The 25598-nt window shown below is 42.6% G+C and overlaps 1 protein-coding gene across 1 annotated transcript in view; it reads right to left on the bottom strand.

Annotated features, from left to right (window-relative positions):
- The window catches only part of flt4 (fms related receptor tyrosine kinase 4), a 40692-nt gene that overhangs the window by 7753 nt on the left and 7341 nt on the right, over positions 1–25598 (bottom strand). The window contains exons 2-16 of the mRNA XM_070912922.1: positions 17737–17833; positions 15438–15715; positions 13193–13329; positions 12907–13072; positions 11733–11872; positions 11473–11650; positions 10160–10277; positions 9826–10010; positions 8811–8976; positions 5668–5803; positions 4947–5055; positions 3826–4185; positions 2883–3029; positions 2030–2161; positions 1340–1446 (exon numbers count right to left, since the gene is read on the bottom strand). Coding sequence (XP_070769023.1) covers positions 1340–1446; positions 2030–2161; positions 2883–3029; positions 3826–4185; positions 4947–5055; positions 5668–5803; positions 8811–8976; positions 9826–10010; positions 10160–10277; positions 11473–11650; positions 11733–11872; positions 12907–13072; positions 13193–13329; positions 15438–15715; positions 17737–17833 — 2456 coding nt within the window. The remainder of the gene's footprint in view (positions 1–1339; positions 1447–2029; positions 2162–2882; positions 3030–3825; positions 4186–4946; positions 5056–5667; positions 5804–8810; positions 8977–9825; positions 10011–10159; positions 10278–11472; positions 11651–11732; positions 11873–12906; positions 13073–13192; positions 13330–15437; positions 15716–17736; positions 17834–25598) is intronic.

The raw sequence follows: 25598 nt of genomic DNA, 5'->3' as shown, positions 1-25598 counted from the left end.
CTACAAAGAACAAATAACATGAGCAGAGAAAGAGGAAAAGGTTACAAGGAAAAAGGCGACCACAACGGCTGCAAGACTGCAAGAAAGTAACCACTGTGGTGTGTTTTGAACACATAACTCTGGCAACTGTGATGTTTTCTCTTCAGTTGAAGAGTTTGTCTTCAGGTGTGGGGAAATCAACTTAACTTAAGATGACGACACCTGTTAGATCAAGCTGGAAGCAAATGATGCTTTTTTTTTTTACCATTTTCTTTTTTTAAATTTTTTTTACTATTGGACAGCTTTCAGGGCCAGGTGCTGCATTGGCAGTATAGGCATATGCTAGGGGCGTCAAGGTAGTGTAGGGTGCACAATGAAGAGAGAGAGAGAGAGAGAGAGTTGGGGAAAAACATAGTGATACATGCAAATTGTGGGGGCAAAAGCTCCCTTCATGTTGTCAACAGATTATGATAACTTTCAGTTGCTCGGACCACCTACCGAGCCTTTTTCAAGGCTTGTTGGCTGAGGTGCCCACTCGCTATCACTTTGATAAGCCTATAATGATGAGACTGTCACAATGTGTTACGTTCTTTTTCAGGAATATGTGCATTACGTACAGTTTTTGACGTACAGTGCGCAGTTTTATGCACGATACCTTCATTAACTGTTTAAACCTTCATACACAATTGGATCCAATGGTGACTGACTTTCTGTGCCTTTTCTACACAACTAAGAACTCACACCTATTTCAAGTTCATACAGTGTACAAATATAGAGGAGGCTACTGGCTCATTAAACTATCTGCTGCTTTTAAAGGGTTAAAGATGATGAGAGGAGTATGTGATCTGGTGTGATGTGACTGGCTATTAGGCTGATATTGGAGGTCGTCCCAGATCTCAGTATTTTCATTTTTTAAATAAGTGTTTTTGTTAGATTTTTTAGTTGTGGGGGGGGGGGTACATTTTGAGATCTCATGTAGGGCACAAAGGGGACAAAAATATAAGAGATGCTGTAAGAGAGAGCCACCTCTAAATAAATTTGTTTGTCAATGACAGTGCCACACTGTGAATCGCTGCTGAGCAACCGTGTGAGGCAATCTAATATGTGAGGAAGTGAGGAAAAATAAAAAGCAATTTGGGCCTCATTACAGTCGTGCTTGTTGTTATGGCTAATAGCAGTAAAAAGACTAATTGGCCTCGCTCCCAGCAGATACCAGTGCCTCTGTCAGCGAGTAAATTATAGACTTTCTCAGAGATCAAACTGGTTGCCCACAAACGGCTGTGTGAGTCAGAGGTTAAAAGTGTCTCCGTCATGCCGACACTAACACAGACAACGCAGTGAAAAGCGGCGCACTTCTGACCCGTTTCGCATTGCAGAAGATGAGGATGAGCAAGGCCCAGAAGAAAACAGCGATGACTCCGGTCCCGATGAGGATAACAATCTCCACGTTGGCCTTGTCACTTGAACCTTGACAGAAAGAAAGAAAGTAAACAGGAAGAAAGTAAACTTTAGGTGCAAATGTTTTGAAGTATCAGAAACCACTCTATCCTCTCACAGGTCTTTATTTAATCTCTCTTTGATGACATTACTTTTTATCAACTGTAGGGGGTGCTGTATTACAAACTATTGATGCCGGCTTTCTCACAAGCCCCTTTACACTGAAATCTTTAGGTTACATCAATGTGCGAAAGGGCTGTTTAATCAATTCAGCCATACATCATGAGACCACTTCCAGCAAACCCATTAAATTATTCATTATGAATTGTCAAGTGTCCCAGCGGTCAATGACTTTGACTGTCTTGTGGAGAGCTGTACATAACAAAAAGCACAAAAAACTACAGCCGCAGTGAAAAGCGAGAGGTGAGTGACTAAAAATCCAGACCTGTACATTTTGTGTGAGCTCGAGGGCAACTGTGATTTCAGGCCTGAGTGCTCTCGAAAAAAGCACGTCGGTGGTGAGAGTGTGTGAGCGGATTCAGGTGTCTCTCTGTGATTGTATGTCTGTTTCTGTGTGTGTGTGTGTGTGTGTGAGTGTGTGTGGCTGTCTCACCGATGACCCGGACGGCGGCAGAGGAGCGGACACAACCACGCTGGTTGCAGGCGGTGCAGGTGTAAAGGCCGGCGTCCTCCTCTCTGACCCGCTGGATACTCAGCGTGCGGTTTGAATCCTGCAGCTGGATCCCTGCAATGATTAGTGACACACACACACACACACACACACACTTCAGCACTCCTTGACCTCTCACGTCATAAATTCAGCAACGTTTTCAACAACATTTCTGGAATTCTTGTCACACCTCACTATAGTATTTATATATACCTTTATAATCCTGTCGCCCAGCACCCCCTCTGAGTGAAACCAGAGCATCATCTGTCACTCAGACCCATATTGACCCCCCCCCCCCCCCCCCCCTTCAGATGTTAAGAAGAGACGCACGCTGACAAAGCTAATGAGCCATGTCCAGCGGCTCGTAGGGCTTTATATATGTGAGTGTGTGGGTGTGCACATGCATTCTTGTCTCTGGTTCGGTTTGACACATTTGTTCAACAGTGTGGGTGCGTGGGTGGGCTGGTGGGTGGTTGTGTATCTTGTGTGCATTCCCATGTTGGCTTTTTAATAGCTGGATTGCCATTTATCAAACAAAAGTTCAACAAAACAACGGGAACATCTGCCAGAAGTTGTCGGTGTCGGTGAGTAGATATTAACAAAGCTTATTGTTTCTGCTCTTTTATCTGATGTGAAGCCAGAATGTAAGAGATCCTGCTGGAAACTCACCTGAACAGGAAGTGAAGTGTTGGCGTGTGAGAGTGTGTGCACGTATGTGAGGCCGCTGAGGTTGGCGGGTGGGCGGCCGTGCTGTTGTGTAAACGCGTGTGTCACCTGTGTAGGTGTGTTCATGCACCTGACATTTGGTGGAGAGGCTGGTTGTCTTTGAACCAGGAGAGGCGGGGCAGAGGTCTGCCCTCCACGTCGCACTCCATCCGCAGAGACTCGGTCACGTTCACCGTCTGGTTGGTGAGGCTGCGCTTGTACCGAGGCGCCTCCAGGGCTACGGAGAGAGGGAGAGGCCAAAAGATGGAGAGAGAGAGTGATAGAGAGAGAGAGAGAGAGAGAGAGAGAGTGATGAGAGAGAGAGAGAGAGAGAGAGAGAGAGAGAGAGTGAGAGAGAGAGAGAGAGAGAGACAGAGAGAGAGAGACAGAGAGAGAGAGAGAGACAGAGAGAGAGTGAGAGAGACAGAGAGAGAGAGAGAGAGAGACAGAGAGAGAGAGAGACAGAGAGAGAGAGAGACAGAGAGAGAGAGAGACGGAGGAGGAAAAGGAAATAAACACCTTGACTTGTCTGCACTGATGTGAACAGTGCAATATCAACCCAAGGACTGTAAATGTACATAATATTTACCCAAAGGTCTGGAAAAGAAGGGCAAAAGTCAAGAAATCCCATTAAAATATACATTTATCCTCTAGGCACTGATGCAAGGTTACAGCACACAGCATGAATGAAGCATGAATTTGTGTGTTTCGGCCCTGCAGCTGTGTTTTCTGTCGCTACATATTGATGCTGTGCAAACACCAGGTACTCTGACCATTATGTGTGGATGTGGGTATCGGGCTGCGTGGGCACTTCTCTGCGAGTGTGTGTATTTTTAAGCCTCCAGCATCTCAGCAGCTCCACTGCGACCCTTGTGTGTGTGTGTTTCCGCTGCCATGGGTTGAGCTTTCCTCTATAATTAGCAGTGGTTAGAGTGACTACTCTCTACTCCTGGTGATGTGTGTGTGTGTGTGTGTGTGTGTGTGTGTGTGTGTGTGTGTCTGTGTCTGGAGCTTTCATCTCTTTTATCTCTCACCTTTGACAGAGATGTATCTGAACAGGCACTGCTTCTCCCCGCTCCGTCTGCTCTGAGCCTCGCACACATAATGACCCTCATCCCGCAGCTGTATGGCGGGGATGGTGAAGTCCAGGACCCAGCTGTTGGAGGGCTCCTTGATGGAGAGCTGGCCGTCAAGGGTGCGCGCGTAGAGGTGCACGCTCCGGCAGTCCAGCTCCTGGGGCTTTCCATGCTCGTCCTGCAGGGCCTTGGGGTCGAGGCGGTACCACTGCAGCTGTTCGTAGGTGTAATTGTCAGCGCTGCAGCACAGGGACACTTTCTCCTGCTCCAGGGGATTCTCCGAGGGCTGGACGTCCACGCTGAACCCCTCAGGGATGGCTATGAAGACACGGAGAAGGGTTAGGTAAGGTCCACCTGCACCCTAATAAAATAGACATGTTCGAGTTGCTCATAGCGTTGGAAAATGACATTTAAAAAAATTCAACAACAAAATGACTCCTTTTACTCTAGATAACCCACAGACCAATCAAACAGTTTTCATTAGAATAATTTCTTCTGCCTGGACAGATAATCAGTCAGTCGGGCTTTGGGCACAGACACATAAAAGTCCTAACTACCAGAGCAGAGGGATATTCTGCTGTCAAACATATTCAAATTGCTTTACCAATTAGTATTTTTAGCCTTCTTTTAATCTTAGCATGCACAAAAACATACAAAAAATCAATTTCAAATCAGATTTGGATACTAATTATTAAAGGATCAGTATTAAAAAACATGATCAGGACTCTGATCTGAGCCCTGTGACTTTTCAGTGAAAGTTGCTTATAGCAGTCGCTTCAACTAGAGGTTTCTGTTTCCTGTTGGGCCACTGGGTTTGTGCTCAGGAGGCCGGTTCAATAATCCAACCATGTTCTTCGGTAGAAAGTAATGCTGCTGCTGAATCTTTTAAACGTACTTTTCCAATGCTGTGAGCTCCACAGATTCGAATCACTTCTATTGTAATGGGGTGAAGGCAGAAGGCAATAAAACCACAATTATCTGCATTGTTACGTACCACTACAGGGGATCTGGAGGGAACAGACCCTTTAATTATTCTGTGTTCGGTGTTCTTTGTTATCAATCCAACCCGACATACTTACTGGTTACGTAGAAGTAGATCAGCCGCTCGTCTTTGCCGACTTTGTTTTCAGCAGAGCACTTGTACATGACGGAAACACTGGCGTTGCGAATCTGAAGCCTGCTCACTATCTGCGAGGTGAGAAAAGGTGGATAAGACTTTAATTCATCTGGAGGAAACGCGCACACATTTTAAAAAGGAAGTGCCGTCTGCTGTCATGTAATTCTTTGTGAGCTGATACAAACCAGATTTTGTGCTGACAGGGCCAACAAGAAGCAAACTCACTCAGGTGCGACTGAAAAAACATGAGGATGTTTGCGTGCGTGTGCATGTGATCATTTTCTCTTATGATTGTGGTTTATAAATGTACAAGCTTGTCTTTGTGCACAAGTGCCCCGTTGCATGTGTGTCTGGATGTGTTTATAACCAGTCCTCACAGGAAGTCTGCAGAGGAAGACTGCTCTAAATATTTCTACTGTGGAAATGGTTCTTGATTGACAAATTTTGTTATGGAGCTCAGAATTTGGGACGCTTACATAAAAACATCACAGTTCATGGATAAGTCCACTTACATAAATGTCCTCTTTTCTGGGTTACGTCCTAATCATATTCTGTCATTCTTTTACTGAAATTTCAATTCTACAATCACATAATCGCATTATGATATTATTCATTTCTTCGAATTCATGAAAAGGTGGGCTTGTACATAGAATGGCAGCCACAATCAAACAGCCGTGATTAACCTTTTGTCTGCCATCCACCACCTCGACGGACATCTCAATAGCCTCGATTTCATTCGCAGCATTTTCCGTGTTAATGTCCTGCCAGTTCTGACAGTCTGCGATCCTGTCACTCCGGCCCTTCCTGTCTCGTCGGACCCTGGAGAGAAACACAGACACATCCGTGACATCTCCCCTCATTGACATGCATGGCAGAGAGTGGGCAGTGGGGGGAGAATTCAGAAGCACATCAAACCAGACATCCTGAGGTTTTATGAGATTCTTTTCCCACACACTGGATTGCATTTCAGATTCAAACATCAGCTCGCATCCCAAAGCCAAGGCAATTATGACTAAGTGTCCTGGCATCTAATGGAAAAAAACTATGGTATCAATTTCTATTATGAAGATCCATAGTGTGAACATCACAGCAGAACTAATGAAACATGAAATGAAATTTTGTTTTGCATTTTCTCACTCACATATTCTACATTGGCAGAAGGTAATCAGGGTCAGTTTCATTTTAGTCTCTTAATAGTGTACAAACAGTACACATACTTCATGAATAAATATGAATTATTGTACATATACATTGAGAAATAAACTTGTGTTGTCATTCCCTCATAATATTTTATTGTCAACAAACTTCTGGTCGTGACCATTAGTATAACATACAATAATAGCTGATGTTTACACACACACACACACTTGTTTTTGTCACTTTGGAGAACATTGCACTGATTTACGTTCATGGCTACCTTAGAGGACTCAAAAGTCGTGTCCTCTGGTTTGGGGTTTGATGACATAAAAAGGAGTTTAAATTCTTCAGCCGCACACTTATTTCATTAGCCTGGTATCAATTTGCAAATGCAAATTAGTCTGGAACCTCTCTGTTCATTTTCAATTTCCAAGGGGAGTAATCAACGGGCGCAGACCAAAATGCCTCTGGATGCTACAACCAATCAGAGCGACGAAACGTGTGGCATAGCGGTAGGCTGCTAGGCTAGGTAGCTAGTTCCAACATCCAAAATATGGCTTCTAGTTCAACATAATACACAGATGTTTGTTCAGCGGCAGCCATCTTGGCTTTTTTTTAGCCATGTGTGGCTAACATTGTGGCAATGTTGATCAGTCCACCATTTTGGCCCAGACTGAAATATCTGTTATCTAAGATCAATCCATGCAATAGGGATTGCTGTGAAATTTGGTGCAGACATTAATGTCCCCAGAGGATTCATCCTAATGACTTTGGTGATCGCACAACCATCAAGGTCAAAATTTTAATTTGTCTAATACTTTGGTTTATGACCAAATACCTGCAAAACTGATGACATTCCCATCAGCCTCAGTTGTACTTTGTGTTTAGTGCTAATTAGCAAATGTTAGCATGCTAACACACTAAACTAAGATGGCTATCATGATAAACATTATACTTTCCAAACATCAGCATTTAGCTCAAAGCACCACAGCACCAAATACAGCCTCACAGAGCCGCTAGCGAAATACCTTTATTCGCTTTCTTGCCTATTAGGTGAGAAAATACCACTCTCATATATGTATGCTATGTGTGAAACTACTACCAGGAGATGGTTAGCTTAGCTTAGCATAAAGACTGGAAATAGGTGGACAGCTAGCCTGGCTCTGTCCAAAGGTAAAGAAAATCAGCCTTCCTGCACCTCTAAAGCTAACTAATTAACATATTATATTTATTTTGTTTTGTGGAGACTTTCTGGATTCTCCACTAGTTGCCCGGCAACCTTACTGTGACAACAAGACTCCAGGAAGTTGCCACTCCCGGCCAGGAAATAGTCCAACATATAAACACAACTTGTGGCTTTTGTACGGATTAAACAGAGGTTTTTACCTTTGGATACAGCCAGGCTAGCTGTTTCCCCCTATTTCCAGTCTTTAAGCTAAGCTAAGCTAACTGTCTCTTGGTAATAGCTTCATATTTAGCATACAGACTATTCCTTAAATTAAAAACAAGTCTTAACACCCCAAATGGGAGTAGAGTTCCCACAATTTGACCGTGTGAGCATGTATTTGTCAATGCAGTGTGACTAATAAGCTTTGCAGAGACCTTTTCTCAAAAACAACAAAGTTGTGAATTCAGTGTCTTGCTCAAGGACACATCAGCAGCCCTGCTTGGTTTGAATGCTGTGACCCAAGATTTATTTGTTTTACAGTACATGTTTGACCATCAGATCAAAAAAAAGGTCAACACAGCCGTGCCTCAGTCAGTGCCTATGAAATGTCACGAGACGTACATAAGACAGAACTGCACAGCAGGAGCTGAAGATGAGCCCAACCTGCCACTGTTGTGTGTTTCAGAGCGTACTGCCTCTATGAACAGGTTAGACGCCTCTTGTGTGCGCTCATGTTGCATGCCCACATGGAAAGGTCAAGAAAACAGCAATAACGTCAAAAAAGAAGCCTTTGAGGGAGATGGAGGCAGGTGAATATTATATTTATTCAGCAGAAGGGCTTGAAGGAATAGGAAATACCTGACATCTACTTTATGTGGCTGTCTAGAGAATCCATTATATCATGTTGTGGGATTCAGCAGAGATGGAAAAGGAGAAAAAGCAGAGGGAGATGCCTGGCAATAAGTGTGTGTGTGTCAGTGTTTATGTGTGCATTTAAGTGTGTGTGTGTGTGTCTAATATATAGCACCCTGAAGGGCTCAAACACACCTAGGTGGTTTATGTGCATTTCTGACACTTGAATAAGTGAGTGTCTGTGTTGGCCTATGTATTTGAGAGAGTGAGACTGCTGTGTGAGAGGTGAACCATGGCGGATCGGTAACAGGCACATTATTACTGCGAGGAGGAGGAAGCAAGTTGGACATTGAACAGACAAACTTTTCCTTTCGTCTTCTCCTTCCTCTATTTACTTCTCCTCCACCTTCCTCTTTATCTCTGCTCTTTTCACCCACCTCCACATCTCTTTCTTAATCATCTCCTCCCTCTCTTCTTCACTCAGAGCCAGAGGATAATTTCACACTGACCTCTTCCTCTTATTTGGTGCTCACATAATGCTTCATGCACTGCATCCCACTCCTCTTTTCTGTCCTGTTCGATCAAACCTTATCTGCTCCCACACTGGTTACACAGAGTTTGAAAATAAAAACCCTGCGTGTGAGTATCTGGGAGAGATGCGTTTCTTACAGTCTGCTCCGAGTGCTGTTGAGGACACACGGGCCCCAGGCCCTCCACTGCCAGCTGACGTTGGGAGCCGGGAGACCATAGGCGGTGCATGTAAGAGTCTGGCTGCTGCCACTGGGGTAAGGACTGGATGGATCTGCCACTTCTTTCTCATGGATCTGTGGGGGAACTGTGGAGGAGGAGAGCCAATAAATAATATTTAGGGTCACAGACCCATCCAAGTATATGTTCATTGGGAAGAACAAGAAAACACTCTGGACTAGTGGCCAGTCAGTCTCAGGGCTAACACAAATAGAGAGAAAATCACCCTCATACTTCTCTACACAGCAATGAGAAATGTTGATTCTCCTGGCAATCTGGTTTGAATGTCTTCAGAATAAGATAAGATAAACTAAAACACGACTAGAGCAGAACTACACCACAAGAAAACAGAGAGGAAAACCTGGTTGGGATAAAAATAAAATAAGAGAATAAAGAATCAAATGCAATGCTTCAAATTCCACTTCAACTGGTATGATTACATCAAAATGTGGTGCAAATTTTAATGAAAATAAAATGTTTACATTGAGAGTACAACATTAATACTAATATTAATAACCCCAAAAAGTAACTCTTCCATAGCTTTATGACTAATGACTAATGGCATTTCATTGTACCCCCACCCCCAATTTATCATTTATGATAAATTAATTAATAAATGATTCAAATAGGCCACACAGCTCCATCTTTTAACCTGTCACCATCACCTTTGCATCTTTTGTTTATCGATGCAATGTTTCAACTTTTGGTTTTTAAATTTCTTAGCATTTTTTCCACAAATTCAAACACCAACTCATGCTACACTTCTTCATCATATTACTTCCACAGCTGTGCGTACACTCTATGTTCCTGACTTGGAAAACTAGTAAACCTCTAGAGTTTTGTAGCAGGAATGTTAACTGTTGCACATCCACTGTTTTATACACACAACATCTGGCGTGATGCCCGCTGAGGGTTCACAGACCAACAGACTAGTTACCATTGACGACGAGTGTGATGTTGAGCCTGTTCTCCAGCGCAGCGGCACTGTTCCTCAGCACAACCGTGTAGAGCCCAAAATCCTCCCGACAAACATCCTTAATCTCCAAAGCATGGTTAAGGTGCATCCTCATCCTTTTCATCTTGAACTCTGGGCGCTGGTTTATCAGCTTTCCATCTTTATACCTGCACACGACACACACAAAGCACAGCTGCTACAGTACAGGATACGCTCCAGCTGAGGTGCTCTGCAAATCTAAGCTGTATGAGGCCTAATTATGCTTTTGGAAATTGCCCATTACATTTAATGAATACACCAGAGAGTCTCATCTTACCATTGTGTTTCAGGCGTGGGGAAGGCAGACACATTTACTTGTAATTTGAACGACTTCTGGCCAGCAGTTACCTCCACCACCGGTCCATTTCTGTAGTTGAGGCTGATAAAGGGCTTTTCTGGAAGAACAGACATTCACTCGTATAAAGAAAGTCCAAGTCCGAGTCTCATGGCTTAAAACAATCTCCACCAAACACTCAAGGCAGCTGTAAGTCAGCTTCTCAAATCACTCCGCTGTTTATCTATACAGTATTTTCACTTCATTGCATTGCCAATTGCTAAAGATGCAAGGAGTGGTTTGATTAGTTTCTATGTTTTCTTGTTGTGACTCTGGGCACCATTGAAATCAGAGCCACCCTTCAAGCCTGCAGCACTACTGTAAATATTTGATAGATTTTGGCAGTGCATTCCTTTAAAGCAAGACTATATCACTTCTCAAAGAATACATTATTTATTCTTCTTAGGTTTAATTTAGAAGCAATAAAATGCACCCCTGCTCAATTCAATACCCTCAGGATTTTTCCAGTAGAGCCTTTCTTGGTCTGATATGACCAGTAGCTTATGGTGGCTGAAGTAAGCTAATGGTAGCAAAGTAAAGCTGCATTGATATTGCTCCATAATAGACATTACTGAGTCGGCTGCATACTGTTACACGGTGCTATTATAACACTACATGTTAGCATTTACCAGTGTCCAGTAACTGTAAGTTACATAGGCCTGCTTTGTTTTTAGCCATGCTAGCGGCATGACTCTAGGAAGGGTAATGTTGGTCTGTCCGGCCATCACTTTGGTCCACTATTAGATAGATTGCCATGCCAAGAATTTACAGACATTCGTGGTCCCCTGACGATGAATGATCCACTGGCTTTTCCCTGTGAGGTTCCCATGAGGTTCATATTTGTGGTTTTAAGTGAAATTTCTCTAAAGATATTGGATGGATTGCCATAAAATTTGGTACAGACATCTATCCTTCCTCTAGCACCATCATCAGTTCAATTTGTACAATACTTTGGTTGTCCAAATACCTGCAAAAATAATGACATTCCCATCGGCCTCAGCTGTACTTTGTGTTGAGTGCTAATTATCAAATGCTAGGATGCTAACAAGCTAAACTAAGATGGAAACATCGTACCTGCTTAACATCAGCATGTTAGCATTGTCACTGTCAGCATGTTGATAGCATTTAGCTCAAAACACCGTTACGTACAGCCTCACACACAGATACTCATGATTAATATGAAATTTAACAGACTGATCTATTGAACAAGAGGAAGGCCAAGTAGTAAATGTGCACTGTCCTGAGCGGGTGCTTACCATAAACTATGACCTGAGTTTGTTGGGTTTGGGTTTGTGTTGTGTCCACACTGGTGACATTGCAGCTATACGGGCCGGTGTCTGTGACATTGACACTGTGGATGGTCAGGATGCTAACAGCCTCTGTGGCGTGAGACAGAGCTTCCCGATGGGGCTTAGTGTCCACCCAACTGTTCGTCTGGTGAGAAGAAACAGTCGAAAATTCAGGTTTTTATTTACTGATGCTGCACAAAATGCGTCCAGCTGTTGCTGCGACATACCTCTTTGCCGGGGTAAGACCACTGAATGTTCACTCCTGCGTTGAACTCCACCAACGCTGTGCAGTTCAGGGTGAGGGCCTCCCCCACTATCAGCTCGACTGGGTCCTCAGGAAACAGCTTGACATCATAAACCTGACTTCCTGTCCGGGAAAAATAAAAAAAAGGGGGAGGGAGAAACAGAGGGACAGAGGGAGGGAGACAGTGAGAGAGGTCACGGTGACATCGTCAGCAGTTTTTCCTTCCTCGCAGAACCAGAGGAAATGACTTTCCTTTGGACCAGAGGAGCCATCCTACTATAAAGAAGCTGTCTGTCACAAGCTTGCACTATTTCCATTTATGTGTCAAGCTATATATCAGTGAGGGAAATTAAAGTGGAATACAGTGAAGCCTCAATTAAAGATAAGAGAGAAAGCAAGAAAGCTCTGGACCCCGGCCAGTGTCTGTGATATTCAAGCCACCTCTCTCTGCAGTCTCTATAAAATAAAAAAAACAGGTCTGCTGGTGATGTCTGTGCAGCACACTGTGATTGCCTGATTTTTTAAACGCTCCATTAGCGTTCGGAGTGAAGACTCGCTCTCAGTTTCTCCTCTCTGACTGATGCTGCTGTTACTTTTGGCCGGCAGCGATGGGTATGAGTTTCTTTTCGCCCTCTGAAGTGAGAGGTGAATGATCTCACACGGCACAGCAAAGAGCCACTGGGTCCCTCAAAGTTCACTCGCAACAGAGAGGGAGACTCGACATGAAATCTTGCCTCTTCATCTTGGTTTCCTAGAATTTAATTACGCCATCCCCTCTCCTCCTTTTCTTTCTTTTCTTTTAATTTTGCAAGCATAATGGCACACATCCCCGCATACTGTAAAAAGGGGAGTTGTTTTTCTGAGGAAATGACATAATGAAATAAAAATCCTTCATATTGTCAGCATCAAGGCATAATTGGCTCACTGACTGCCATGCAGAATTATGGTGACAATGTAGTCAGGCTAGCTCCACCTTTGATTTCCTAATTTCTTTTTCAACAAGAGCTTCAAATCTAATTTAAATATTTGAACTGGGTTTGTTATGTTTTTGTAGTTGCTGAAGTTAAGGTTTATATGATCTTCAACATTTTGGCTGCAACACCAGAGGAGACTGAACCCTTTAAACCTTTGGAGTTGACACAGATATAATGTTTTACCTGTAGTGTGGATCAGGTAGGTTGCAGATTGATAGTCTTTGCCTCCCAGTGTGGCAACACACGAAACTAAGATCAGCATTGGCACACTGTCTATGATTTGTCTGGGAATGGACCAGCCTCGCTTGTTGTCCCATGTCATCCCGCTCTTCTCCAGAGGCGTGTTATACTGAGATGGCACACACACACATGGAAAATTAATTGCTCGAGCTCAAATCATCAGTTAAAGCATCACTTGACGGCTTCAATTGGAGGAACAGAGTGTGAGGAATCGTGGGTGAGTACAAACCGCGTGAAGAGTGACGTTCAGATCGGGCACTGTGACCAGACATGGCACTATGACGTGCGGGGTGAAGCGCGTGATTAAAATGGTCTCCAGGTTGTCTCCCTTGCTCCCGCTTCTCCTGAGGAAGGGCTGCTTGGGATCTGGGAGAGATAGAAACCGGGAGCTGTTAAAAGGGTAACCCTGATACCAGCTGGGATAATGGTGGCCATTACTGAGGTAACGTCGTGAGCGGACAGCCAGATATGTCACGGCGGAGTTTATCATGATTACATGTAATGCAACAGTTCAGTCTGTCCCCACGCAGTAAATAGCATTAAGAACTGCTATTACATCATGAGAGACAGGCAGCCGAGGGGTTTAATCCTCCTCTAAACAGTTGCTGCAAATTCACCCCAAGCTGTCTGTTAGTGGAAAATATCTCTCCTGCCTTTCTTCCCTTAACACCTTGATGTTTCCCTTTTCATTGTCTGTAACTCACAACTCCTGTTGCAGGGGGGGGGCTTGGGAGACATGACAGCAATTGTGCCACCAATTTACATTGCAGCTGTTATCACTACAGAACCTCATATTCCCCCAGCATCTATCAGGCTCTCCTGTCAATACCAGCCAAAGATGTTGTGTGACTACAACCTGCTCGCTTCTTTTCTTATTTCTTTGTTGTTGTTTTTTCACGATAAGCCTTCTATTATTTTCATATCTTTTTTTTCTGCAGCGCTCAAAGCTAGGACTTCAAGCTGCTGCAAGGGCAAACAAAAGGTCCTATCGAGAGGCTTATATTTCTGCCCCGCGGTGGTCTAAATACACGCAGGTAACAGAAATAACACACATCTCCTCCCAGTTTAAGTTCTTCACAATAAATCACTGCAGGTATTAGTCTGCAATCGGTTTTGGTCCTCGCCTGGGGGAGTTTGCAAAGCATGAGGGATATGAGCCTCGGTATGAGTGTGAGAATGTCAGTGACAATGTGTGTGCGTCGGTGCAGGCCTATACATATACAGTACATGCATTCGGGTCATACTGTACAATCGTGTGTTTGAGTGTTAAGATGATAGTGTGCAGCAGAGACGGGGGGGTAAAGGGGAGACGTCTGCCTGTCTAACTCTATCCACATGCATCCCTTCTCCTCGCGCCACACGCTGGGTCTAATTTATGGCTGTGATTTCATCTGCTTCTGATCAGCCCCCTGGTTGGAATCCGTGGAAACTGTTTTGGCACCTTGTCAGAGGGGATAAACGGGCGTTTCACATGAGTGGACTGGTCAGAAGGATTCCCCTACATGACAATCATCTGTCTCTCCCAACTCTCCCTCTCCACTCTTCCTTCTACTTTTCTCCCCCGGCACACGGAGCGTGGCGAGGAAAAGTAAGGAGGCAGCCCTTAAGGCCAAGCTTAGAGTCCTAAAGTCGGTCTAAAACAGAGGAAGTAGAAGCTCTGAATCCTAATATTATGTGAGACACAGTGAAACCGAGGGAGAAAAGATTGGTAGCGAAACCCATTTTATTGTGCAGGTCTTATCAGATTTGATGCTCTCAAAAAACCACATGAAAAGTCTTGTGAGAAGGTGAATTAAAAGGGAGCTGCTGCTATATTCCAATATTAATAAATGAATAACAAATCCTTTCTCTAATTAGAAACGTGTATGAGCTGCTCATTCCTGCCTTTATCAAACGCTCTGCATCTCTAATTTCCCAAACATTAACCCTGCCAGCTTCCAGGGTGTTACTGAGGCAAAGTCAACAACTCCCAGTTGTAATAATGCAGGGGCTGCTTTGATATTGCAGTCATATTCAAACAGGAGATCAGGAGTTTCAGTAGGACGTCTGTGGTTTTCTTGTGAACCTCCCAAGGAAAAGAGAAACTGAAGACTGAAGGGTCCACATCGCCAAGCTAAAGAGCTGCAGACCAGGTCAGGCAGGCGGGAGATGAAACATGCTGTCTCTAAACACAGAGCCAGTTCAGACAGCAAAATGGCCCCACAAACTGCAAACTCACGAAATGCATTTGATAATGAAAACAGACAAGAAAACTCGTCGGAAATAAGATGTTCTGTCAAACCCGTTAATATGTACCAACACATTTACCTGAAATAAGAAAGATTGAAACAACACTTTATAATACACTAAACAAGTCATTTATATTTTCAATTTTCATTTTTAAGTGAGGTTGTGTCAGCATAGTGTGTGTGTGTGTGTGTGTGTGTGGGGGGGGGGGGGGGGGGGGGGGGGGGGTTAGTGGGAGTGTGACTCACCCCTGACAAAGACATAAACGCTGACAGCAGTGGTGCCGACAATGACAGCCTTGACATCCTTATAATAGCAGCGATAGTAGCCCGTGTCCTTGGCCTGTGCCCCGTTCAGGACCAGCCTCTTGCAGTATGGCCTCCCAGGCTGGCCCGGGCACTCGCTGACCAAGGCGACTCTTTGCCCGGGGGCCCTGGTGGTCGGCAGCTGCTGGGCCTGACGGTCGGTTAGCTCCTGTACCACCAGCGTCTGATCAGGCCAGGCCCAGGCTAGAGTGTGCTGTCCCCTGAGGAGACGTCAGGTCAAAGGACATGGGACAGACTTGGTGTTAGCTTGAGCTTCAGGATGATTAATCATCATCCACAGATAAAATAACAAGAAGAACAAGCAAAAACTGTTTCAATGTACATATGGACACCTGATTATTGTTTTGAGACAGACCTGAAAAATGTGAACGGAATCCTTTAAATAATCAAAATGATTTAAAACGTCATTAAATGCATTTTGGTATCTGTATTATTATCTGTCAGTGTCACATATTAACTGTAAGTTAAGAAGTGTTTGTGTGCATGTGAGTGGATATCAGTGTGTGCATGTTTGTGTGTGTGTGTGTGTGCCATTTCCTCTGTGCATCCACACATCCTCATTTGCTTTGTGCTCCGTCACATAAACTCAGTTATGGTTGGACATGTTAACCCGGAGGCATTATGAGTGAGTGGACTCATAATGGCTGCCTGAAAACTGATAGCTATATGCTTTCCCCACCTGCCTCCACCAACTACAAATGCCCACATTTGCAGACAGTGCCAAAATGTGATGACTGGAAATAATTGTAAAAATCAGAGCGGGCAATGAAAGGATTCTGCGGGTTATTTTCCAGTCTTTGTGAATAGCATCCATCTATCTAGATTCTAGAAAATTGCACATTGTGAGGACTAAATTGACCAAAATGAAACCGTCTTCTTCTCCCAGGAGATTCTCAGTGGTGCTGGCCATGCGAGGTTTACATGCAAACAACTGTTTAAGACTTGTGTTGGAAAAAATCCAAAGGTATCACCAGCTTTCCAAAGACAGCATTTTTTTTTGGACCGCAGCGTCAAAACGGTTAATGGAGTGACAGCTTGGCAGCGGGCAGCACAGCAGAGATTTCATAAGGATAAAGGACGGTTATTATGAGTGAATTCCTATCTCACTTCGACTCAGTTTAAATCAGTGTTGGCTGTGTTTTATGACAGAAGAAAATCTCTGTGTGTCTTATGGGACATGGCCTTTTTTTGTATGGACTTACATTAGATAGGTGGGTGTCTTAGAAAATGTAGAGTCCCAGGATAGGTCTAAGGATAGAGGGTGTCCTATGTTGTGCACATTTTAAAGCCCTCTTTGAGCCCTCTTGATATATAAACAAATAAATAAAATTGATTTTACTTGAGTTTCCATCAGAAGGACACAAGGCATACAAAATGCTGTGAAAACTGGACTGAAAGTAGTTTAATAGAAACAATGGGAAGTAATTACTTAAGTAAAATAGCAATAGTACCCTTTAAAAATACTGCATTACAAGTAAAAGTCTTGCATTAAAAATGTTATTTAAGTAAGTACCAAAGTATTATTAGCAAAATGTACCTGCTCAATGCAGAATCTTTTTTTATACTTTTATATTCCATCATTCCATCATCTTTTTACTGCTGTAGTTGCTTGAGTGGCGCTAATTTTAAACTACTTAATATAGGACTGATTATTTACATTTTTGATCAATCTGCTGATTAACTAATTGAATGGTCTGTAATATGTCCTATTGTCCTATAATATATTCTACACTGTAATTTAAGACATGGAAAAACAGCAAACCCTCACATTTGAGAAGCTGGATCCATGAAATGTTTTGGATTTTTGCAAGAAAAGCTCTAATTTTATACACCATTGGGTAGTTTAATCAATGCAGCATATTTCATAACCTTATCATTATTTTGTACATTTAAAATCTTAATAATAGTGTAATGGAGTAAAAAGCATATTCCTCTCTGAATTGTAGTGGATTAGAAGTATAAAGTGACATTTTCACTTGTCAAGTAAAGTTCGAGTATCTGAAATTTGTACTTGAGTAAATGTAGTAACTCTCCACCACTGCAATGTGTTGCATACTATGAATCTCTCATGGTATCAATTGGTTATTATTATGAAATAAGACGCCTGAGTTCAGTTTTTGCTTTCTACCAATATTGATTTTTTTACTTACTGCAATAACACACAGCCAGTCATGCACAAGTACGCACACACACACACACACACACACACACACACACATACCTGCATGTAATAGTGAGTGTTTGGTTGACTGGAATCACTAGGTCGTCTTTGGAGCTGTCAAGGATGGGTGGAGTCATAGAAAAGCCAATCACCAGACCTGAGGGAGCGAAACACAGCAACTGCATTAGATTCATGTTACACAGGTCAGTCAGGACCTAGTGGTTTTGACAAGAGCTGCCGGTAGGCTGTCGAATCTCTGCAACACATCAGGAATCTGAAATCCGACACGACAGCAGCTCAGATAGCATGTTGTTCATTACATTTACAAGCTGTAAGGCAATCTGCGGGTAAAGCACTCGGCCCCTGAAAACACCCTGACAGAGGAATCATGGCCCACTTATGAGGCGATGCTGCTCGGAGCTCCCTGCTTCCTCCTCTGAAATAGACACAAAGACCATTTTCCCTTGATTCATTACTAATACATTCACTCCACAGACTTGTGCTTGGTTAATATGGCTGGTCTAGAATGTCATTACCATCCCAGAGTCCCCTCAGGGTGCTATTAGCGCTTAGTGAGACTCCACACCTACAGTCTATCATATATAAAAGTGTCACCATGACTTATGCCTCACCTGGATATCATTAGGGATGAAAACACACACTGAGCAGTAGCAGAGACTCGGAGGGTGTGTGAAGGTAGCTTTCTCTGCATTTATGAAAGCAAATGATGACCATTTTTCACATCAGACCCGAGTGTGTGTTTGAAAAGGACTGTGATACGTGCGCTGTATTTAATGCACTATATGTTGGCACTTCACAGCAGAGCGAACAAAGCAGAGAGAACTATTCAAGGACAAATAGAGCAGCAACTTAAACACCTGAGAACATGCAGTCTGTGTAATACAGACAACAGGCGAGACAAAAGACTTCAGCGAGAATCATTTCACAACAGTCGGTCATGACCTGCTGCCAATCAAAACCCAGAGCTCCGGACAGCTGGGATTCTTGTACACAAACCTCATTCCTCCAACGCATCCTGCTGCCCAGGGAGCACAATAGAGCGAGGTTATTCTTATGTAAATATTTTGTTAATCGTGTTTACAGTAAAGGCTGATCCCGATGGAAGAATGATCCTTCCAATGCTGCAAACAGACAGAAACTCAAAGATACTCTTCACCTTGAGAGGTCAGTCTTGCATCCAGTAAAGTATTCACAATTATTAGAAAATCTTACACTGCAAGATCGAAAGACTTCTATTTTATTTGATCTACTTTTCTTCAACCTGCCTTGAGTTTCTCTACTTAATTAAGTTAATATTATATACTCTCCAAAGCAAAAGAGGAAACACTTGCTTTGCTTTCAATAAAAAAAGTGAGAAGCCAACCATCCTTTACACTGTGGCATGACAATACTCAAGGCCACATTTCAGCATTTTTCAATAAGGTCTTCGATGAATGAAGAATTCATAAAAAGGAAAAAAAGGCATTCAAGAAATATAAAGAAAAGATATAGAAAAATTTCAGACATTCAAACCTCACGATAACGACAACATTTTTGTGTGGATCAAACAATTGAGATATAATAATTAAGTTAGTTAATGAGCTTTAGAGGTGCTGGCATGCAAATTCCACTGATTTTACACATCAAAGTGTTGCATTGTGGGTAATGTAGGCACCAGGTTTTGACAAGAAAGAAGAATACATGGAATAAAAATTATAATATTTCGTTGCTCTGCTGCATCGATTCTGATAATGAACTGGCCATTGTGAGTCTGACAGTGTTATAGGAGTGCAATGTGTGTGTGTTATTTATATTTTATCTTATGGTCTATTTCTCGGCAAGAAAGAGAATGAGCCCATTTCCCAAAATGTTCAACTATTCATATGTGCTTGATTATTGCTGGCATTGATCCTCTTACTTTCTTTCATACTAATAATGAATTGATTCACATTGATTTTTTTAAATTGTTCATCTCTGCTGGGGATCACAGTTGATACAAAACCATCAAGCAACATCTGTTTCTGTCTTTGCTCGGATATTAAAAGTGATACCAATTTAAAAACCACAAAATAACACTTGTATGAATGTGAACTAGGAGAGTTAACATCGCCATGCTGGAAACAAACACGTTAAGGGGCTGAGGTGGGAAGTGGTGGCAAGTCCATGAATCATTCCCAGCTTGGCTCCCAGCAGGGTATTCCTTCCCTACTCTTTCAGAGATCTTTAACTCTGCCCATGAGGAGAAGCAACGTTTTCCCAACATATTGTCTGAGCCCAGATGTGAACCTGCCACCAACTTCAGTCCCATCCCCACCCCTCTGCAGCAAAACACAGCTTTGTCCGCTCTTCCTCGCACCTGAAGTGCTGTGAAGCCAAACAGTGGGCCCATGTCAGACAAACCAACACAGGGCCCCCCAAGAGCCACAGACAAGGGGAAAGTGTGAAAGGAAATTCCTCTCGGGCCAGCTCACATCTTCACTATTTTAGGAACAGCACGTTTCCTTCACACACACTAAGGGAGGAGAACAAGAGAGATCATATCTTAGCTCAGTCTTGAAGGACAGCAGACAGATGAGCGCTGGACCTCCCACACTTTCCCATTAAGATTTCAGTCCCTCCTGTGTCCACTGTGGACAGCAGACCTGGATGTTTCCCTCTGGCTATAGATGTATTGTTCTGTACTGCTTTGGCAATATAGACGTCTGTCATGATCTGTCATGCCAATAAAGCTCATTTGAATTTGAATTTGAATTTGATGGAGAGCACATGTCAAAGCCTGTCAGCTTATGTCAGTATGCCATTCAAATGACTGACTATCAGAATAGAAATGTTAATAACTTTAAAGCTGCACTAATGTAATATTTTCATGTCAACAATGGATTGGATGTGTACTGTGTAAGGGGTCCTGGTGAACATAGCTAATGTTGCTCCGTATCTTCTGGATGTTTAAAGGCAACGGTTTTCTGACAACTGCCAATGGCCAATTAAATAAATAATGCTGCTTTAAAGGAGTCTCACCAAAAAAGCTATAGCATTGAAAATTTGTTCAAACACTTAAAACAGCAATTTAAATGTTTTTCTGGCGTCCACCTCTTGAGGCTGTGTGAATAATGACTGTTAGGTCCAGCCATCCACCCTGATCCCTTCAGAAGGGATCAGGGTGGATGGCTGGGCGTACAAAGTGTGAGACTTTGACATGAGGACTATTGTTTGCATCCTGTTCCCTCCCAGCAGTCATTGTGGGGCTTTTTTAGCGTGACTACGACCCTCACTAAGTAGTTTTAGTTGCCTGAACTTAACCAAACCGCAACCATAAAAAACCTTTATATGAATCTGATTTGTAACAGTCATTTGTTATGGTTATGGAGGGCACTGACAAATGATGTCACCCTGTTGATCTGGCGCCAGATCAGAAAACGCTCACATGAAGACAACGACTTGTTTTGTAGTTTAGGTTGGAGGACTTGTTGCTTTAAAGTCACTATGTGTAGAATATGAAAATGTCCAACTGTGGTGCCTTCCAGCGATAATATCAAACAAGACACTGTAGCAGACAGCAGTACACCCTGCCACCCTCACAGTTCTGACTTCCTTCATTTTTCTACAAACAAAAAGAAAGATACTATTATGACATAAAGAATTATACACATTGTGATTATATAGTCCTCGGACAAAGGTTTCAGTGCAAAACATGACAGACAAAGAACTGCTTATAGTGTGTATTCAACAGTAAACACAACAATGGATTGTAAATGCCTCTGAATAATAGAGGATATCATGGGAAAATACACACGAATCCAGTGTACAGCCTGATGCGAAGTAAGCCTGAGGATTTCTTTTTTCTGAGAGACGTGCAGAGTGAGTGATGAGCTCTGAGCTAAATCCCTACTGTAGCTGAGTCTCAGTGACGGATGCCTCCCTCACAATCGGTTGAGAGATCGCACACTGACAGACAGGATGCAAATTGTAAATCTTTTTTGAAATGTCATGACTGACTGGCATGCCCCGAGAGACAAGACATCAAGATGTTGGAGGTGCGTTTGGGAGGGAAACCTGAAGAAGATGGATTTACTGTAAAGGGGAAGATTTCAGCTTTGGCTATTTGAAATGCTCTTGTGAGACGAGGGCACAGAAGGCATTACACCCACAAGGAGTCAAACTAAACGCTCTTTGAAGTCAAGCAAAACATTTCACAGATCATTCAAGCTGATACAATTCATGACAAATATGCCAGTGTACTGTCAGCACTCCTGATGGTCTATCTCCAGGGTGAGTTTGAGGCTAATGTGCGCCACATTACGTGTCAAGACTTTGGATCTCTTATATATCACTTGTCTTCCTAAGTGTCTCTCTCATAACTGCTGAAGGAGGTGCCGCAAAGTCATAACTTAATGTGCGCTGCATTACACGTGGCTCTGGGCCAAAACAGCCACTGACTTCTCTGCTGTTTGGACACTTCAGATTGATGAGAGGTAAGAACGGGGGCATCGCTACGCCTAACACACCGTAGGTGGCTCTCGCCCTGTGATGCCCCAGGAGCTGCTAGTTCTTTCCGCACACTTCACGATGATGAAAATGTTTTGTGCCAGGTGTCAATACGTTCCATATGGATGTGCTGTATAATGCATACACCATATTTCCAATCTGTGAGACACCAGATATGGAGGCCTGTCAGCCTGTCAGCTACATAAATGGTTTGAAAAAATATATAATCCCATTAGTAATTGTTTGAATTCTGTCAAACATGATTAAAAGCACACATTGCTCCAATGTACAGCTATGTAAAGCGAGTGCCAAAGAAAACCAAACACATCAACTCATACAAGTTCATGGCTGATAGCATATCTTGTCATGATAATAAACACATTTTCCTGCCGTGACCTTTCATGCTGCGTTTCATGACAGATTGTTATGACTGTTATCACTCAGTCAGCTCATTTGTCTTAATATGCATTAAACGGTGAAGTGAAAAGAAGGTCTCCGTTTATTGTACCAGCCTTGGTCCTGAACAGCAGTTTGAGCTGAAGGACAGTCAGCACAAGCACTCGTGTAGGTGGACAGTGAGTAAGCAGAGCGGCAGCTGCGGACTCTGGTTGAAGGAGGCCGTGTTACCCTTCAGAGCACAAGGCTGCAGCTCCTGTGAGACAATGACTGGCTCAACAACGTCTAAGTACACCGCAAGTTAAACAAAATTAGAGCTGCAACGATTACTTGATGAATCAATTATTCGATCAAAAGATCGATTTATCGTTTCAGTAATTTTTCAAGCAAAAATGTAAAACATTTGCTGGTTCCAGCTTCTTAAATGTGAGGATTTGCTGCTCTACTTTGTGATTTATGATGGTAAATGAAGAGTCTTTAGGTTTTGGACTGCTGGCCGGACAAAAGAAGCAATTTCACGTCCTGGGAAATTGTGACAAGCATTTTTCACAATTTTTTGATCTACATCATAATTGATGATGATAAACAGCCCTAAACAAAATGTTTCAGTTCAGTCTTGAGTTTAAAATTGTCTTTAATTTATTATGCAAGCAATTAGGTTTTTAGCTCCTTCGCTACAGTTTATATGAACTTTACATTGTTGCTAACCTTTTTCAAATATATGCTTTTGTGTTTTGTGTATTTTTCCATACAGCCACTGGTTCCCATTCATTTCTGTGAGATATGAAAATCATTCAATTAGTAAACTGCTGAATCCAGCTTGAGTTGTGTAATCCATCATGGCAAACATCTTGCCTGCATTCATTTCTGTTTGTGCTGTGTTATCATTGCAAGATAATACAGTTAAAAGGGATTGAACTGAAAAGTGTGCACTGCATTAACTCACATATAACTTTGACAAAATAGTAAAATGCAGAGTTCATTTATTGTCATAGATTTCATGTCACTGGCAGGTTTAAAGAGTCTGATACTAATTTTTTAACTAAACAGATATTAATGGAAGCAAGTGGTTGCCTGGGCGGTCAGAAAATACATTTGAATAATGAAAACACAACAGTATGGTGTGCAGTATATGTGACTTGTAGAAAATGAGATAAAACATGTACATCCCAGCCCATTATTCAAAACGTTTTCTGCACATACATTTCTGCAGCTAACAACATCTGACAGATCAACATCTGTCTATTCAGAGGGATTGTTTGGCCTGAAAACTGAAATGGATGGTGATTGGCTTGTTGGCAACCACCATACAAATGTGAACAGACGGCAGAGAGCCAAAAAAATATTTGAGCTTGGTTCCCCTCTTTTCCCATGCATTCCTGCTGGTGGTGCAGAGATAAGCAGCAGCTTTGGGTGATTAACTTCAACCGGCAAAAAGCAACATCACATTTTAACCTAAAGATAAAACACGATATTTCCAAAGTTGATTTACGCCCTCTGTTATCGTATGATTACACAGCGCGTTCAGATGTGTAGAATCCTTCAGACAGATAAACACCACATAAACAGTCTCTGACAGTAAATCATTAATCTTGTAGACAATTTTCTGTCTCAAGCAGTTGAAATGACAATGACTTTATAAGCCTTGTGACTGCGCTCACAATAGTTGACACTCACTGGGGATTGTCAAAAATAATTCAGCAATTACTGAAGATTTAAAAAAAGAACTTTTCACCGGCGTTCATTTGATGTGGTTTTGTCCCGGAGAAACAGCTCACGGAACATGTCCTTGTAAAAACTTGACATTGCTCTAGCGAAATGTGATTTCTGTTTTTGCGAGAACTCATTCTCACTGTGAGATTAATGTGTGTACTCTGCACCAGCTCCAGCTGCCAGGCAAATGAAGGTCTGGGTGGAACTAAAAAAAAACTTCTCAAGCTGATATTTGTTTAAAATAGCAATAAAAGAGAAGAAATTATTAATGTTTTGGAAGGTAAAGTGTAATTTAGATAAAGATGAGGCGGTGAAAACTGTTTGCTTGTTCTCAAACATGCCAACCATGTGACAGCGATCATATAGCGATGGCTACATTCGACACGGCTGGTCTTTCTGTGCTACATGCCTCTGTCATGATGGAAGTGCCAGATGTATCTGAGCTGAGTGCCAGAAGTCAGAATTTTTCAAGGACAATTGTGCCCGTTCACTCAGCATGTGCAGAGGGCTGCACTTTGATGTGTCAGCTTCACATACCCGGTTGACAGGGAAGAAAGCAACTGGTTACTTGTCAATTGAAATGTACTCACAGAATGCCAGAGGAGCATCAACTGTAGCTTTTTATTTAGGCTTGGAGGGTAGAAAGAATACCAAGAAGGCAGAGGACTGCTGCGTCTAAGAGTTTCACAACAATTCTGTTCTATAAAATATGATAAAAATGCGAGAAAAAATATGATGCTGGAAAAAATATAAACCCAAATTTATTTCAGGCAATCGCAACTTTCTTCAAAATATGTGCAGATGCACAGTGAAGCTGACGTCAGCCTTTCCTGTCATGCTTATATTCTGCGAAATCAGTCACGGTGGCCTAGTGGCTGAAGATGCACTACATGTAAGCACAATGCCCCAAAATTAAAGGAATAATTTGATAGTTTGAGAAACATGCTTATTTTCTTTCTTACGAGAGTTAGATGTGAAGATTGATATCACTCTCATGTCTGATATCTGTACAGTAAATCTATAACTACAGCCTGCCGCCGGCTCTAGAGGGGCTGGTAGGCGGACTTTCAGACAGAGCCAGGGCTAGCTGTTTCCCCGTTAATGTTCTTTGTGCTATGCTAAGCTAACTGTCTGCTGGCTGTGGGTACATATTTACCATACAAACATGACAGTGGTATCAACAGCAGCCAATTCTTAAATACAGTAGAATCACTTAAATCAAACATAGTTGCTTCACAAACTACTTGTTCCCTTGCTTGCTGCCTTGCTGATAGAAGCGTGTGTAAACAGACAGTGTATGAATTTTTAAAATAACACCAATCCAGTGT

The sequence above is a fragment of the Enoplosus armatus genome, chromosome 10 (assembly GCF_043641665.1).
Source record: "Enoplosus armatus isolate fEnoArm2 chromosome 10, fEnoArm2.hap1, whole genome shotgun sequence".
Classification (NCBI taxonomy): Eukaryota; Metazoa; Chordata; class Actinopteri; order Centrarchiformes; family Enoplosidae; genus Enoplosus; species Enoplosus armatus.
This window is presented reverse-complemented; position numbering and strand designations above follow the sequence as displayed.